The 17,328-nt window shown below is 37.0% G+C and overlaps 4 protein-coding genes across 4 annotated transcripts in view; 2 read left to right on the top strand and 2 right to left on the bottom strand.

Moving 5' to 3' along the window:
• Positions 1 to 1,796: 1,796 nt before the first annotated feature.
• On the bottom strand, positions 1,797 to 6,805 carry LOC107038659 (ataxin-7-like protein 1). The gene is made up of 6 exons (XM_015257920.1): positions 6,692 to 6,805; positions 5,372 to 5,428; positions 5,118 to 5,222; positions 4,255 to 5,015; positions 3,006 to 3,056; positions 1,797 to 2,871 (listed from the first exon to the last, which is right to left on the bottom strand). The coding sequence occupies exons 1-6, from the start codon at positions 6,774 to 6,776 to the stop codon at positions 2,155 to 2,157; spliced, it is 1,776 nt and encodes a 591-aa protein (XP_015113406.1). The 5' UTR covers positions 6,777 to 6,805; the 3' UTR covers positions 1,797 to 2,154.
• A 1,881-nt stretch (positions 6,806 to 8,686) lies between these two features.
• LOC107036148 lies at positions 8,687 to 10,703 on the bottom strand. Its single transcript, XM_015253898.2, has 2 exons — positions 10,424 to 10,703; positions 8,687 to 9,158 (listed from the first exon to the last, which is right to left on the bottom strand). Exons 1-2 carry the CDS (start codon positions 10,571 to 10,573, stop codon positions 8,802 to 8,804), a joined length of 507 nt encoding a protein of 168 aa, XP_015109384.1. The 5' UTR covers positions 10,574 to 10,703; the 3' UTR covers positions 8,687 to 8,801.
• A 2,934-nt stretch (positions 10,704 to 13,637) lies between these two features.
• LOC107036139 lies at positions 13,638 to 16,067 on the top strand. Its single transcript, XM_015253886.1, has 4 exons — positions 13,638 to 13,928; positions 14,019 to 14,231; positions 14,572 to 15,041; positions 15,709 to 16,067. Exons 1-4 carry the CDS (start codon positions 13,895 to 13,897, stop codon positions 15,937 to 15,939), a joined length of 948 nt encoding a protein of 315 aa, XP_015109372.1. The 5' UTR covers positions 13,638 to 13,894; the 3' UTR covers positions 15,940 to 16,067.
• An 87-nt stretch (positions 16,068 to 16,154) lies between these two features.
• LOC107036119 overlaps positions 16,155 to 17,328 on the top strand; it is a 3,971-nt gene continuing 2,797 nt past the window's right edge. The window contains exon 1 of the mRNA XM_015253863.1: positions 16,155 to 16,500. Coding sequence (XP_015109349.1) covers positions 16,344 to 16,500 — 157 coding nt within the window. The 5' untranslated portion in view covers positions 16,155 to 16,343. The remainder of the gene's footprint in view (positions 16,501 to 17,328) is intronic.

The raw sequence follows: 17,328 nt of genomic DNA, 5'->3' as shown, positions 1-17,328 counted from the left end.
GCAAAAAAATGAGGAAATTTAATAATAATTTGCACAGAACGATCAAGATCCAGTGATATTTCCTATGAATATTTCCCTTTGAAAATCACTATTGAAAAACGTGCAGAGAATCTGTGAAATTTCAATGGGAATTTCAATTTTTAAAAATTTCTACTTTGGTATGTGGATTAAAGCGAATTATAATATTCTTCAAACAAATGAATAATTTGCAGAATAACTCATTCATGATTGTCACAATCAACTATCGTCGACTGTACTAAACTCAAAGGCTTTATTTGAAGAGCTATCTATTGTCTGAAAAATTCCCCAAATTTTGTTTCAATTTTTTTTCGCCCAGTGATTGCTTACGATGTATTGAACAGAAAATTTAAGAGCCATTTATAATACATCAGGCGATTTCATTTTATTTTGAGCACTGGATTGAATTAAGTTAACGCTAAAATCATTGCATGATAACAAATACCATTATTCATCAATACTTTCCCGACATGGATTCACTTGTGCTCTGGGTATTGAGGCCATACTACTGTATTTCACTGAGGTAATGACTGGCTTTTGTGATGTCACCCTTATTAGGCCATTTTAAGTGTGTTCTCTGTGCTTTTTGCTGTAGTCTTTCACACTTCTCTGATAAGCTTTGATGTTGAAAAATTTGACAGACTATCGTTAAATGCACGATTCGATAATAAAATCGTAAATGACATAGATACAGAACATCAGTGGAACAGTGTTGCAGATTTTCCACTGCCCTTCAATGTCACTCTATCGGTATGAGTGTTCCATTAGTAATTAATTATCTATAATCATAAATTATACAAAACGGATCGTCATCCATGTACACGAGAAAGCAGAGTATAAAAAACAAAAGAGATCATGAAATTAAAAAAATATAATCAATCGTTTTGTAATGCATTCTCACTGAGGGATATTTCTAACGAATCGATGGGATATTTACAATTTCAATAAAATACTAATGAAATCAAAATATATACAAATAGAGAAAATTAATGGAAAATGATGTGTCTATCGACAAATGAAGATTTTCTGAATCCCACTGGCTTCAACTATCAGCTAATTTCAATCGAAAACCTATGATCAACGTGATCAATGTTATAAAGACTATCCTATCATTTCAATTCTTACTTTGTTTTTCTTCACTTTATGTCTAGTCGTTCTCTTCAATTATTCTATTATGAGTTATCAGGTCTCTTGGTATATCCAACAAGGACAACTTGAAGACATCAATGATCCAAATGTGTACAAAAAGTTGGATTGAGAGAATATGAAAGAGGAATAAAGCCGTATTTCAGGATAAAGCGTATCAGTGGAAAAAAATTTTACCTAGTCATTTTTTCACTCATCGAGCTCAGTAGAATAGCTGAGGAGGGCAAACTCGATGGTTATGATCGATGTGTGCTGATAACAAGGAGCATCTCGCAGAGTTTTTGAAGAGAAAAATATTTTTAATTTCTGGAATCAACTAGTCTAGCTCAAATTTTCAGTGACCAATCGTTCGGAGATTTGAACTTCCCTTATTTCTCCTTTATGTGTACAATTTTACATGATTTGTACGCCACATTGCCATCACATGATCCATAGACGTATGAACAAAATTTCATAGAAAGACTAGTGCTTTCTCTAAGAAGTGGTTTTTAAATTTTATCATTTTGAAAATTCCATTATTTTTTTGTATTGATCTCTATTGAAAATTATTCAACTTTAGTTTTTTATTTTTAAGTATATATTAATAAAAAGGAAAACTATTAATAAGAATTAACAATAAAAGTCAGATTTTTTTATCTTCGAGACAATAATTTATATGAGAAAATCACCATCCATTTTTCTACGAAATATCTATTGAAAAATCTCAAATAAATTTTCCAGAGAAAGTTAGCTTTTTCCATGAGGAGACTAGAAATGTAATTATTTTCACCAGTTAATCCCAAAATTCAGAGATACCTCCCCATTATCAGTGCACATCCAAAGAAAATAATTTGAATTCTACATGTCACCTTTGAATTTACAATTAACAATCCCACTCGACGGGCCCTGGACTCGACACTCAAGCAATTGTCTTAGTAATAAAGAAGGCATGCGATTATCATGAGCAGCAACAACATTGAGTCCTCAGCCCGGAGTGGGTGGGATCTTATGTCAGTGAATATTAAAGTTGTACTGTTTACGAGTTGATGTAATACGCAGCCAACGACTGACAGCCAATGGCTCTGGATGGCAATTCGACCAGGCAATGTCACTAAAATGTGGATAAGCTGTGGATGTTGTTGTTGTCTCAACTTGAATAGCGGACGAATAATTCTCAGTTTGAAAATCCTGTTTGCTTTTTTTCGTGCCACGTCCGGCAATTGGACTGGACGTGACAGTGTGATTATTGAGTCTTTTACCATTGGCCAATTGTTGCTTAGGGTTGTCCATCTGATCCTCAAAGACAAGACTGGGCATCGATGCCTGACCCTGATAATTCCTGGATATTGGTGACTGCATTAGACTGCTTGACCTTGGTATTTGCATTATTATTTGGGATTTGGTATCTTTGAACATTGCCATTGGCGAGTACAGGGTCATACTCTCGGTCTTCATGTCTGAGAGGGTCTCCCCCTCGAGAACAGTATTCGGTAACTGGGCATTTGGTGGTGGCAGTGGCGTTTGAATAGCTGGAAGGGACGATGCGTTGACGGGTATCAGTGTGGCAACTGGTGGTGCATCATTGCTCGCTGCTATTGGTGATAACGAGGGAAGTACAACGGAAATTGGAGCCATCGATCCTGCTGGTAGTGCTCCCTTCCCCGCAACTGCTGCTGCCGTTGATTCCAGTCTCATCTCCTCGTTAACAAAATCCTCTTCCAGCTTTGTCTAAAAAATAAAGAAAAAAAAAACGAAACGATTTCGTATCCATGAGATTAGTAGATTCTGGTGGATGACTGATGGCTTAAGTATCTTATGTTGTCGGGCCGTAAAGTATGACCCAAAAAGGAACCATGCCTTACAGGTTTAGTGGAGCCATGCGGGGCCAGACACCGATAAAGCAAATCAACAGCCTGTAATGATAAAAAACAAAAACAAGTATCAACCGACACCCGGCCATAAAATCATTATTATTTGTTTTTTTTTATCATTCGCATGTCTTGGATAATAGGGCTTTTCCTCTCTTATTGGGCACTCCAAATGGCTCCATCGACTGGTGTCGAGCCTGATTTTTAGAAATTTTCATTCGATTTTTGCATCAGTCCAGAATAAGGCTTTTCAAATAATAGAAAATAATCGTGAAAAATTTAGTTCGATAATAATCGACAGGTCCTGAGAGGTTCCCGGATAATTTAGGGAGAATTTTCCCCAGAAAATTGTTCCACGGAAGAATATTCCTCTCATTTACGGTTTTTGCTCCAATTTGCGAGGTTTATGTGCATTTGTATCAGTGAGGTGTGTTTACCATTGAATTACACGTTATGTGGTGATTTGACATTCATTGTTGGAATTTTTTTCCGAAATTTTGTGGACAGTTTAATAGTAACTTTCAAGGAGTAATATCGAGGAGTAATATCGAATTGGATTTAGAGGAATAAAATGATGAATTTCTAATTTCACTGGAAATTCAATGGAATTCCAAATTTTTTGGCTGAAGAAAAACGAGAATTCCTCAAATTTCTTCAGCTTTCAAACAAAACATGAAAATGCAGTCCCAAATTACCCTCAATTTTCAAAAATTGAACTGAAATTGACAATTTCCATTAGATCTTTCACCAAATTGTAAATTTTTAATGTTAAAATTCATTGAAATTTCAGTGGAAATGTCACTTGAAAAAACTTCAGACCGTTGCGGTTCACTCATCGATACTAATAGAGCCCCCCTTATGTAGTATTCTCGTTTCTCATCTAATAATCTTTCTGATTTCGGGATTGGTCATTAAATTTATATTGACGTATGTTCAATGATTCTCATTCCTTCCCTAACAATGTGCACGACTGTCTAAATTGATGTCTAATAGCATGTGTTGAATAAATCTTCATTCTGCATTTCTCAACATTCGTGTGTTTCACTCTTGGAGAAGAAAAGTTTTTTCATCGTATTGCATACATTTTTTCGTGGAACAATCCTCCAGAAAACATTTACCCAAGAACCGTCCTATGAGACAAAATCAGAGGATTTCTTCTAGATTTCATCATACTTTAGATAGAAGAAAAAAAAAAGGAAAATTGCAAACTAGTAGAACTAAAGTGGAAATTGTCTCTCCGTACCTTCGGCAGTGGATAGGTATCTGGCAGAGATAGTACAGGTGGTGAGCCAGGTGCATCGTTATCATTGGCAATCGTTAAATTCGTGTTCAACAGTGCTGATGCTGTTGACACCGTAACAGTCCCAGTGACCGTTATCTTTGACGTCCTGTTTGGAAGATCCTTCGAGGCCCTGTGCTCAGCGAGCAGTTTGTCGAAGCTTTTGCTCCGACCAGCGACTGTCCGGCGTAACGAGACGGTGTGTGCCTTGCAGGTGAGGGATCTGGTGCAGGGTTTGCCGGTCTCTTCGTTCCAGACACCGCAGTGCCTGTCTGGATCGTATTCTCGATCCTTGAGGAGTCCACGATCAGCCTTCAGCCTTTTTCTCTTGGTTCCATTGTTACTCGTTGTCGTGTTACTCACACTGCTATTGTTCCCTGGACTCTTGACTGGGCTCGATGGGACTGGGGCTGTGGCACTCGCACTGACCCCAGAGGAAATATTTGATCCTACGAGGCTGCAATTGCCATCGACTGGAGAGGTCGGGAGTAAGGCTTGCTCGGCGTTTCTCTTCACTGACGTGTGATTGATTTTTGAACTGTTACTAGCTGTCGAACTCGTTCCACTCGCACCGTTACCACTGCTGTTGCTTGCTGAAGGGCCTTGGGGGGGCTGTGCCTTCTTCGTTAATTTCGATACTTTGCAGTAAGGAGTCTTCACTGATGCCTTCGATGCTGGCGTCGAGGGCGGTGGCAGGTTCACTGCACCCGAAGAGTGTCTACTCTCTGTTAAATCATGGTTTTCTTGAGAATAACGTTTTCCTGGGTTTTTTGGTGTTTTTGTTTTGTTGCTTTTGGAAGCTTTTTATTATTGACATTGAATATTACCCATGTGCTGGATCAGAGCTTGTGGCTTGACGATGGCATTGCAGAGTTCACATACGACACCGTAAAATGTGTCTCTCTCTGGGCAGAAGCCGTACAAATCGATGTCTGAAAATTCGTGAATTAGTGGAATTTATCGGTTTTATTATTATTCTTCGGTTTTGCATGTGTGGAAAAGTTTAAGAGAAAAACGTAGGGTTTTCTTGGAGAATTTTTGCAATTGCATGCAATTTTGTGGCGTTCAGTTTTTTTCTTACCGTCTGCCGACAGCCGCGTAACACAGCTCGCTGGTTCAACCTCTGGTTCTTCATCGCCTGAAATATAACATTGGTTTTGTGAAGTGACGACTAACAATTTATGGGAGATTCCATGCCAAATCAGTTTTAATCCCATTGTTATTGTTTTTCAGAATAGAATAGAATCCATTCATTTTCGATTGGCTGTTGCCTAAAAATTGAATTTGCAAAAGTGGGAACCCAGGAAAGTATTATTAACTGCCTCTGCGGCGCTGGGGTATTTTTATTTGGAAAGTGCTCGAAGAAACAATGCGAATCCTTTATTATTTATGCAACTCCGTTTGTTCGTTCGCAATTTAGATTTGTGAAAATTTGAGGGATTGTTGTTGGTGTCAAGTAAACAAGTGAATGTGCTAAAATGGTAAAAATTCACAGAAATTCCTTATTTGTATAGTCCCTAATTTTAATGAATCCCATTTTTTAATTATATTAAAAAAACAAAAACTTTGGGGAAAAAGAACACAATCCATTCCCTTTCGATTAGCCCTTGCTCCGAAATCGAGTTTGAAAAATAAGAAAGTCGAAAAATGTGAGAAAAGCAAAGAATGCTTTTTTTAATTATTTAAATTCGCTTATTTTTTCACAAGACAGATGTCTGAAAATTTACGCAACTATCACGGGTGTCATTTTAGCAAACAAGTGGTGTTAAAATCTTGAAAATTTAGAGCAATTTTTTATCTACATATTCGAAAATTTTGAATACATCCCATTTACAGTTTGTAAAACAAAAAAAAACAAGATTGCCGAGTCGACATGGAATACCTCTTATACTCTCATTCCCTCGTGTTATATTTTCATTCCCGTGGAGGAAACTGTCATTTGAAAAGTGGAACATTTTCGGAAAATGGGATCAAGTATATGCCTGACACATGTTACAATTTCAAGGTATATACGAAATCCTGACATTTGAGGGCATTCCAGGACCGAATGGAGCATCATGCTCCCCATAATTCGCCTCGATCTCTTATTTGTCAACGAAGGAAAATAAAGCGGGGACGAAAAGAACGAAATAACAATTATGTAATGAGTTAAAAAAGGAAATGAGTTTCTCAAATGGAAGGTATCAACAATTGGACTGTTTGTCATGATAAAATAAACCACGCGATTATGGAAAACATGCGTAAATATTGTAACCCATAAATGCGAAACAAAGAGGCAAAAGCCCGGTGGTTGTAGGTTATGTTCGTTTGACGCCTGTAGAAAAATAGCAAAGTGTCGTGACAAAATTCAATGAAACTCGTTAAAACGTCTGTCTCAGGGTGTAGCAATGTCACAACTTACTCAGGGGTTTGTCACGTCCGATTCTTTCAATCCAGCTGGACCAGGGTTGGCCGTGAAAAAACGTTGGGCTGTCACTCCCCGACATTGTCACGGCGCGTTTGTAGAGTGAATGAATGAAAGTACTACTCCTCACCCTATGGTGCAGTGGTCATACCTTTAAATGCCACCGTACCTATCGAAAATCCCCTTCATCTCGTTATTTTCAGGGGAAAAATGGTAGTCTTGATTTCCGGGGATCGTTGGTTTGACGAGTTTGATATTTGGTGAATGAAAAAATGTGAGGGGTACGGCGGAGTGAGAGACATGAGCAGTGAGTAAAACAACTCGACGTCTCTCAGGTGTATACGCGATGCATACACTTATGAACCGGGTGATACTTCCTTCCGCATCCTCGGTTTACTAATAGGCCTTCAGATTTTTCATGCGCATTGAATCATTGACGGGGTGAACGATGGGGACGTTCCACCCTCGTCTTGGGGGATTGGGAAATTCAGGCTTCTTCGATATTCTGAGGCTCTACCGGGCAATTGCGCACAACGCGCTTCGAAACAATTTCACGTTACGAACAAGTTCTAATTTACATGAAATTTTTATTCATGTTGTTATTGACGAACTGGTTAATTTCTTGAATATTCAACGGAATTTAAATTTTTCAAATGGTTCTGAATTGAATGATTCTTAATTTTTTGCAACTCTGTGGTGAATTGGTAAACTAGGATACGTGCATTTTTTTCGAAGAAAAAATTATCAAATCACTTCCACAAATTGTTGGGATGCGATTTGACCAAAAACGCATTTTCGAGGACAATGCACTTATCCTAGTTTACCAATTCCCCACAGAATTATTTTTCTGAATTTTTCATTAGACAATGAGTTTGATTAGGGGAGGGTGGGATAAAACGGGCACTTGACACTTTTCTTTGATTATTCATAACTCAGAAACAAATTGATCAATTGAGCTCAGTTTAGGCTCTTCACAAAGGGAAAGAATTGTTCTTTGTATTGAAAAAAAAAAAATTATTAAATTTTATCAACATTTCAACCCCTCATTAACATTTAAAAAAAGTCAAAAATGTCCGTTTTACCCCAACCTCGCCTATTCCTCCGTTTGAATGTCATCCAATAGAAATGCAGTGTTTGACGCGTTGCATTGGAGGGGGTTAAAATTATTTCTACAAGTGTCGGTTATGTTTGTTTAGTCGCATGACAACATTGAACAAAAATTTTCTATTGAAATAAATGAAGTTCTGGTATGAATATAGCTTTAACCCACATAACCGTCGAATACTATGTTTTTCTCGGGCGAAATTCCGCTGGGAAAATGATAAAAAAAATCTAAATTGTGTAAAATACTTCTCAAGTTTTCCTGCATATCAATTGCAATTGTTATTGTAGCGTCAAAAAAATTTCGCGTCAAAAAAATTTGACAATGTCAATGTTTTTTCATCAACAATCAATCATCAATCAAAACATCAATGTTTTTTACAGACGAAGAAAAACTTCTATTCAAAATCACCGCTCAAATCTAATAGGCGCATTTTAATCTTTTAGCATTTTCTGCCAAAATTCTAGTGAAAAATGTAATAACTTCAATAGAAATCACGACATTTTCGGATAAAATTCAACGGAAATGTTATAATTTCTACCAGACTTATTGCATTTGCGAGTCTTGGGCTGACAATTGTTGACAACGATCACTAGAATTAAGGGGTGAATTCCAATTTTTCAAAAGAAATTTCTCTTAGTACCCGTAGTCGTCTAGGAAAATACACTCCATTAATTTGAGAATAATGTCCCAGTTTACACCGCAAGGAATATATAATAACTTCCGTGGAAATCACCACATTTTAGACTAAACTTATTGCATTTGCTAAAGTTTTGCTGAAAATTTTCTAAAACGATTCCTAGAATTCAGGGGTAAATTCCAAGAGAAATTTCTGGCGGCGCTCGCACTCGTCTAAAGGAATACTCTCCACAAATTAGAAAATGTCTCTATTTACACTGCAAGGATTACATAATACTCATTTTTTATTAATTTTCTCCACACATGATTATCATCCATACAAAAGAGCCTTTTGTACAATACATCGTAGTCATGATCATAAATAAATTAACTCGTAGAGGTAGATTGCTGCGATGCCGTCGGTAGCTCCAGGTTTTGCGCCCCGATGTGTTCCTGCATCTGTTGCCAATTTTTGTACCAGAAGGGCTGTTTGTCCGCATCCCAAGTTTTTATCATGTCAATGTTGCTCCACTGTCCATTGGCCTCTGGGGGATTGCTCTCTGCTGCTGGATATGCCGCAGCAGAAGCACCGATTCGATTGTCGACCGGTGCACCGGTCGTCTGTTTTGCTCCAAGATATTGAGGAAGGACAGCGGGCAAGTGATTAGCTGCGCCTGCATATGTGGGTCGACGTTGTGCATGTGCAAGAGCAATAAATATTGCCAACAATGTCGCGTGTTTCAGCTGCGGAATAATGATTAAGGACTGTCAATATGGGTTTCGCAGAGTTTGGAAGTGATTCAATTTCTCAGTGGTTACGAATTCTTCTAAATGTAGGAAGGAGAACAATTTTTAGGAAATTATATAGCTCTAGGCGTGAATTTAACCCCAAGAGTTATTCATTTCTTAAATAAATGAAAAATTATTGAGTATGAATTCAAGGAAAATTTTCAGAAATTACAATTGAAGGAATGTCAGCATTCACTGTTAGACAATTAGTTATGAAATTCTCATTAAAAAATCTCGGAATTTTTAACTAAGACTAATTACATAACGAATTTCTCTAAAAATTTTATTGAAAAATCAGTCAATTTATGGAATATTGATAATGAAAACTATTGAAATTTATCGAAGTTCAGGGAATTGCTTTTTTGGAATTTCAATGTATTGAAAATTTAATTAAATGTGATGTCTAATTTTCGCTATGAGTTTCATACAACATTGAAAACAACATTGAAAATTTAAATCCGATAATTATGAAGTTCTCATGATTTCGCGAAATTAAAAGAAAGCTCAACTTGAAGTTTTGATCAATTTTCATAGAGTAAGTACCATTAGCTAGACGGTCAAAAGAAATTTAAGGCTCATACAGAGAATAAAATAAATGAATCGCCCAAATCCGCCAGCGATACCACCTAAACCTGATAAAATATATAAAGTATCGAAAAAAAATTGAAGTAAAACAAAGAAGGAACAAATGATAAAATTCCGAAAAAGTCGGATACAGCCCAAGCACCCAATAGATAGCCGACTATACACATTCAGAATATTTATCAACGAAAAAATAAGTTCATCGTACAATTATACACCAGTGTTATCATTAAAAATTGAAATTACGGTACAATTCAGTAGCGAAACGGTAAACCGGGTTAAGTCGATTTTGACTATTGGCCGTTTTTTGGCGGCTATCTCGGAATTTAAGAGAGATAGAAAAATTTTTGTCATGACCTTTTTTATAGCCCTCCATTGGTTCCACACAAAAGGTCATGAGAAAAATTTTGCTATCTCTCTCAGATTCCAAGATATTCACCAAAAACTGGTCAGAAGTCAAAATCGACTTAACCCGGTTTACTACTTCGCTGCTGAATTCTTCTCATTAAATTTATAAAATACTCAAAAAGTTGAGACCGTTCATCTTTCACGGTGTAAATCTATTGCTCGGCTTACTCAATCGAGAAGTATGAAAATTCCTGGGAAACCCCAATTATGTAATATTTAAAATAACATACCATATTGTTGCCTCTCAATGTTGACTGAATCCCGAAAGTACCGTAAAATAAAGCGGGTAAATTTCGTGAACTTGATGGAGCCGCGTTGGTTTGAAATGTGTGCCATCCGCATATCGGCTTCTTCTTTATAAGCGTGAAAGTGCACACCATTCCCTCCCACTTGTCTCCTTGTACTCACCCATTCACGCGCTTGGGTATTTCGCAGAAATAATACCCTTGAAATTAATTACTATATTTACACAGTGATAAGAGAAGCACGATCATCGGTAATCCGTCCCTCGTGACCCTTCCGCTCTATCAAAATAGAAATTTTTGTTTTACTCCTCTTCAATACTGTAATGAGACAATGAAATTTGGGAAAAACCCATGATGAAGAGAATCGCTCGTACCATGAAGCAGGATACAGTGTTCGTAAAAGCAATTCACGGAACAAAGAGGGTATTGAGTATTGTGTCATTTCCGATAGTGCTTTTCAATTGTTCAGTCGGTGGAGTGGAGGTGGAGTGGAGTGGAGGTGAGGAGGATTCTTTTGTAAAATATCTCCTCTTTCGTGGAATAATCGTGTCCGTATTGGCATTACTAAATTGATTATATGAATAATTACAATTGTCTTGTGGTTTTAATGCGCAGATTATTCACACGAGCACGTGATTTTTAGTGAGTTTTGGCGGTCTATGTGTACCAAGTTCCCAATTAATATAGATAAGAAGTCGGTTTCTCCTCCACGAACGAAAAAAAGTAAACAGAATAACCTCGCACTCTCGCTGAGGAATTCTACTGATTTTCGTCGGAATTGTTCGAGAATCGTTTTGGAAACTTTGGTAATTTTTTTGTGATTTTCATTTTTTACTTTTTCTTGTTATCCTAATTTTTTACGTTGCGCGCGGAGAGAAGTATTCAGAAATTTTCCGGAACTGTCACGGAATTTTTCCAGAGCTTGGAGACTTTCAATTGGAATTTCAATTCTAAGAGACTTTCCGAGAATTCCAATTGAATTTTCTAACAAGGCATTAAGTATTTTATCGAATGTTTCTATTCACTCAATATTGTATATTTCGGTACGAGTGCGGAAAAGTGGTTTTTACCATCGCACCATCTCGACCACTCGACAAACACTTCTCCAAACATAAAAATCCTACTGTCCATCAATAGAAAGTAACACTCAACAATGTTGCATTGATAATACTAACGAATTCCTAACAGCGTAAAATAATGACGTCACACAGCGCTGGGTATTCCGGTAGTATTGGAGTTTTCTCGGGTGTAATGTTCCCCAATATGTTAATTAAGCGGATGGGATCGTTAAAAAAACGGAGAATTTTCCTGAATTTTCTAGCAAACAGGAGAGTTTTCTCGAATTTTCTAGAATAATCTTGGATTCTGACAGATAGCGCTGGCCATTAGGGGTAATTTTGCAAAATTAAAGACGTATCCACGTCAAAAATATGAAAATTCAAATATTTGAGCCCCTCTAAGTATACCGGATATGACTTTCAATAGAAATCTCAATTCTAAGAGCCTTCCCGAGAATTCAAATTGAATTTCCTAGCAAGGCATTAAGCCTTTTCGTGAATGTTCCTATTCACTCAATATTGTACAATATATTTCGGTACGAATGCGGAAAAGTGGTTTTTACCACCGCACCATCTCGACTACTCGACAAACACTTTTCCAAACATAAAAATCCTACTGTCCATCAATAGAAAGTAACACTCAACAATGTTGCATTGATAATAGTAACGAATTCCTAACAGCGTAAAATAATGACGTCACACAGCGCTGGGTATTCCGGTAGTGTTGATTTTTTTCGCGTGTAATGTTCCCCAATATGTTGATTAAGCGGATGGGATCACGCTGGGGAATCGCGGAGATTTCAGAGTAACGCGATATCAGAACTGATATGACGTCATCATGTGGCAACAACCTATGGGTTTTTCGTAAGCGTAATGTTTGCAGGATGAGCGCGTTAGTGAGAAAATTGATTAAATCTGTCTTCAGGATTTGCAATTGCAAAAGCGCAGTCTGTTTGAGTTTTCATAAACTCTATTCTGAGAAATTCCTCGCGCCATCGGCAATGTCGAGTTCTGCATGGTTACTTCATTTGATATTTGTTCATGTGCAAAATTATTTTAGTTCAGAAAGGGTGTTCATGAGGTGGTTGATAAATAAAAATAATCACACTATTTTATGGTCAATTCGCGAATTAATCATGAAGTGGTGTGGTTATTTATTTTTCCACAATCCCATGAACATCCTTTCATCCTGTAATAATAATAATAATAATAATAATAATAATAATAATGAAGTGTAATAATTATAAAAACTGAAAAATCAATTATTTGAAATAATAATAATTCTTTTAAGTAAAATATGATAATACTTTTTTTTTCTAATAATTATATCATTATTACAAATGCGAAAAGAGTCTGGTGCATCCTGTCATTGAAATAATTTCCATGTTAAGGATATCCAAGTACTTTGCCTATGTTTTCTCCAGTGAAATGCTTTTCTACTTTTGTAGTGGAACATTAGAGCTTTCATTTGATCCCGATTTGACCCCAAGTTTCCGGACATTTTTCAATGATTTTATTATTTAAACTTTACATATCTGAATTTAAAGCTCGATATTGTGTCGTTAGAGAGCATTCTAGAAATCTGAAAAAAATAGACTGAGGAAGGAGGAAGATTGATGAAATAATTAAAAAATTGGAATTTTTGAAAATTTCGAGCATTTTCTATAAATAATTTATCAACGGTGTATTTTTCCATCGTAAAAATCATTTGTTTGGAATCGTACCAAATTTATTCATGTTCAGAACTTTACCAGAAATCGATTGCATTCGTAAAAAAATAAGGTTTCCGAAAATTTAAACTATTTCAATTATTTATTTATGAACAACGAATGTTTCGAAAAATAGGGTGAACTGTCCAGTGTTCGAACGCATAAGAGTCGTCCAATACCAATGATCGAAAGAAAAGATTCAATAATATAGAAAATTTTCACCAGGTCCCAGTGAATTCATGAACACTAATATTTTCACAGAAATACGCGAAAAAATTCACATTTTCCCCAATAAAATTTCTAGTGCCGGCACTGGAATTTTTTCCTGGCCGTCACTTTGCGCCTCTTTTCCCGTGCTAGTACTAGAATTTTTCTACAAATTCTATCATTTCTCTCCGTGAAGGGGAAATGATCCTATTTGAGCCGGCGTCATTCCCCCGGAAGCGTCCCTAGTTTAAATAAAAACTGGAGTTGTTCAGACAAAATAATTACAAATTGACAATTTAAAGAAAGCCTCAACTAGTTTCCTCAAATACTCCAACGACGATACAAAATGTGCGGTAACTTCAGATGGAATTGGATCGGATTAGATTAATTCTTGACAATTTGTGTACCTCACTGGGGGCTATATAAAGCTCAACCGCAAAGTGTCCTCGGTCGACTTGATCATCATTTGACAACAGCGCATCATGATGCTGTTCCAATTGATACCGTTCCTTCTAGGTCAGCAGTTACTTCAATTTTGAGTAATATCGATCGGACTCTCGAGTGAATGAATAATCTATTGTTTGATAATATCGGTTTGCCATCTAGCTGCACAACTAGACGTGACAGACAACAATGCGTGGGAATTTGGGCCGGAATACCACTTTTCTGGCTTCGCGAAGATGATAACTTCTCTGGAGCAGGACATGGGAAAAGCACTCGGTACGGGAGTGTATTTTAATTTGACGTGCCGTCCACGAGAGCCTGATGTTCTGAGATGTCGACTGCTGAATACCACAATCACACGTCTGAAGCCTCAAGGTCAGGGATTGGCATCAATCATTGCATTATTAATGATAAGAGAAGTTGCACCTTAAAATAATTAAGGTGTACTTATCTTCATTAAAATTGGGAGAATAATAAAATAATTGATAATATGGAATTGTCAATTGACTACTGAGAAAATAATTCGAAATTTCATAAAAGCATTTTCGATTAACCAAAGAATCGTTAATCTTCCAAACTCAATTATTGATTGATAAAATCATTCGGAACTTGAATATTTGATTGGTGATTAATTTAATAATTAAAAAATTGTTGAGTAATATTAACCAATTCGAAATTTAACTTTATTGAAAATTTATGATTACGTCCGCTCAAGGCTTCAGCGTTGATAACGCAGAACCAGACTCCAACGATACTCATAGAGTCTTCAATATCATCAAAGTTCCATTCGAGGTGAAATTCAATGAGAGAGGGATTGACACCTTCATCACAGAAGGCAAGGATGCGCCAGTTTGGAGCATCAATCAGGTTGGACTGATCACCAGTCAACTGAATATTGGTATCGATGACTATTACGAGCTGGGATCGACCCACAAAGCTCGGGAGAACTTTACAGTTGGAGAATGCGAAGTGAATTTCACGATAACTAGACAGCAAATTGCTGAACATAAACAGGGAAACAATGATTTCAAATTGATACCGCTGGGGAAACTTGAGAAGTTAGCGGGTGGATCGATTTTGGTGAATAAAGAAAGACATGTTAAAGATTGCATCAGATGCGTTGAACCATTCTTCGGATCTCGTTATACTTTGGGACTTTTGTTGAGAGATGTCATCACGAAATTGGTGAGTATCATAGCAACTCAAGGTGTGAAAATTTATTTTCATCAGTTGTGCGTTAAGTGATGGAAATGAATTGTTATAGTTTATCGCTTTCCACACATTCGGATAAAAAATAGGGTTCGACACTTGTGCGAAAAGTGTTCTTTAACCCTTCGGCGGGTCGCACTCGCCGTCGGCGAGCCCTAGACGCCTTCCACGGGTCAAAAATAGGAATGCACGATGTTTTTAAAAACATCGATTATCGAAGAATCGAAGAATTTTTTAAAAACATCGAAGTGTAAATCCATTTTCCTGAAAAAAAAACATCGATTATTTAAAAAATGGATGTTTGTTCACATTACACAGAAAAAAAAAAAATTTTAAAACAATTTTTTATGTCGTTTTTATCAAAAATATGTATTTACCATTTATAAGGTACATGCTGTAGAAAGTAATGACTTCCGATTGCGGATAAATTATTTTTTTTATTCTCAATCAATCAACATTATTGTTCGTTAATAAATGCAAAATTTTGTTGCACAAAAATATCGAATGAAAAACATCGATGTTTTGGCATGGAAAGATCGATATTGGCGATTAATCGACAAACATCGCCCACTCCTACTCAAAAAAACACTTTTACGCACTCGTATCGAAAAATACTATTCTCAATGCATTCCTATTCTTTTAGAAAACATCAATCAGCAGAATTTCGATATCTAAACACGACTTCACATCAGACACTATCAACGAGAGTGACGTGTATGATGAAAATCGTAAAAAATCGGGCAAAGTTATGGACCACATGAAGCTGACGTTGGAATCAATCACTCCAGCCAAGGAGAAAATTCAGCAATTTTCGAAGCCATTGGTTTACGGTGGTCTGGTGGATCTGGTCAGATTAAAAAGCGCAAATCTCTGAGGTTGAACTTCAGAGACTATTCTGATGTTCAATAATAACATAAAGCGTTCGCTGTATCCTCTGATTATCTAATAGTTGGTCTCCCTGTAGCTAATTAAATAAAAAGCGATCAGTATTCTGTTGACAAACTGAAGATTATTCGCAGTACCCTCAGCTTTCAGTCATGACAATTATCAATTATATTCTCTGAGTCACTGACTAAATACCCACGAAGAGACGAGACTATTTGATTACACCTCCGGCGTCAGAGAGGATTCTGTGGAACCATAGAGGCGGATATCATTAAATTTGAGGAAAAAGGCAACTATTTTGAAGGTCACGAGAATTACCGACAATAAGGTCGAAACGTGCAGAATGAGAGCGGTCAGTACACGCATTTTACAGAATTGTAGAACATTATCTCAATGAGTAGTCTGAAGTGTGGATCATCATATTATTATTATCGTCGTCATTGTCACCATCGTTTGTATAAAAGGGGAATTACTCGGAGGGAAATATCGTTGAAGCTGCGAGGATTTTTGGCCGGCAACATGAATATCATCATCTTGCCTCTGCTAATCGGTAAGCACAGCATTTACAGTATTTATCCTTCATTTAACCTTACTTTAAACTTTACCTTAAGCTGTTGAAAAAAAATGAAAAATCAGGGATAGTTTCGTTGTAATTTTCGGGAGAATGACTTTGACTTCGATTTCAGGGGGACGACCCGAGTCGAATAATTGGACCTGACAAGTTCTACTTAGGTCTTTCCGTTCAGAACTGGATAGGTCTTGGGAAGCCTCGTCCCAATTGCTTCCGAGACCTTTCTACCTCTGGTTATGTCCCATTTCAGCACTTGTTTGGTGTAAGCAGAACTTGTATTCAGACTTTCCAAATCCTTGCCGGTCCCCGTAATTCTATGGGCCTATATTAAATCTGCGTTCATATCCCTGTTTACTCATGCGTTATTGAAATAAAAAATGCAATTATTGTTTTTTTTTTTAATCTCGAAAATCGACATTTCACGAGAGGGTGGAGGGGAGATGCATGTATGTGGAGGCTTGACATTTGACAAATCCACTTGCCCCGGAAAACCTGAAAATCTGACCCTTTGGCTGGGGGNAAAAATTCGATTGTGGCGACAATCTACTTGCCCCGGAAAACCCGAAAATCTGACCCTTTGGCTGGGGCCAAAAAAAACGGTTTCTCAGTTTTCACTTTTTCCACATACTTTTGATAGTTCTGAATAGCCCGTCGCTTAAATAGTTGGAATCAGCGTTCACCCGGCTAAAAAATTCGATTTTGGCCAAAAATCCAAGGTCTGACACTTTGACACTTGTGACCCTTGTGACCCTTGGACCGACTTTCCCCCCGGAAAAATCCAAGATCCGACACTGTGGCCTCCGGTGA

This window comes from Diachasma alloeum, unplaced genomic scaffold, assembly GCF_001412515.2.
Source record: "Diachasma alloeum isolate Michigan unplaced genomic scaffold, Dall2.0 Dall_scaffold_00176, whole genome shotgun sequence".
Taxonomy (NCBI): domain Eukaryota; kingdom Metazoa; phylum Arthropoda; class Insecta; order Hymenoptera; family Braconidae; genus Diachasma; species Diachasma alloeum.
The sequence above is the reverse complement of the archived record's forward strand: the minus strand, read 5'-3'. Positions and strand labels throughout refer to the sequence as shown.

Bases quoted from the DNA above. Each gene is read 5' to 3' on its own strand.
- LOC107036148 (XM_015253898.2), bottom strand. From the start codon at position 10,573: ATGGTGTGCACTTTCACGCTTATAAAGAAGAAGCCGATATGCGGATGG. The intron at 9,159-10,423 runs GTATGTTATTTT...ATTATTCCGCAG, and splicing joins CATTGAGAGGCAACAATATG to CTGAAACACGCGACATTGTT.
- LOC107038659 (XM_015257920.1), bottom strand. From the start codon at position 6,776: ATGTCGGGGAGTGACAGCCCAACGTTTTTTCACGGCCAACCCTGGTCC. The intron at 5,223-5,371 runs GTAAGAAAAAAA...ACGAATTTTCAG, and splicing joins TACGCGGCTGTCGGCAGACG to ACATCGATTTGTACGGCTTC. The intron at 3,057-4,254 runs GTACGGAGAGAC...TTATCATTACAG, and splicing joins ATACCTATCCACTGCCGAAG to GCTGTTGATTTGCTTTATCG.
- LOC107036139 (XM_015253886.1), top strand. From the start codon at position 13,895: ATGATGCTGTTCCAATTGATACCGTTCCTTCTAG. The intron at 13,929-14,018 runs GTCAGCAGTTAC...TTTGCCATCTAG, and splicing joins ATTGATACCGTTCCTTCTAG to CTGCACAACTAGACGTGACA. The intron at 15,042-15,708 runs GTGAGTATCATA...CTATTCTTTTAG, and splicing joins GAGATGTCATCACGAAATTG to AAAACATCAATCAGCAGAAT.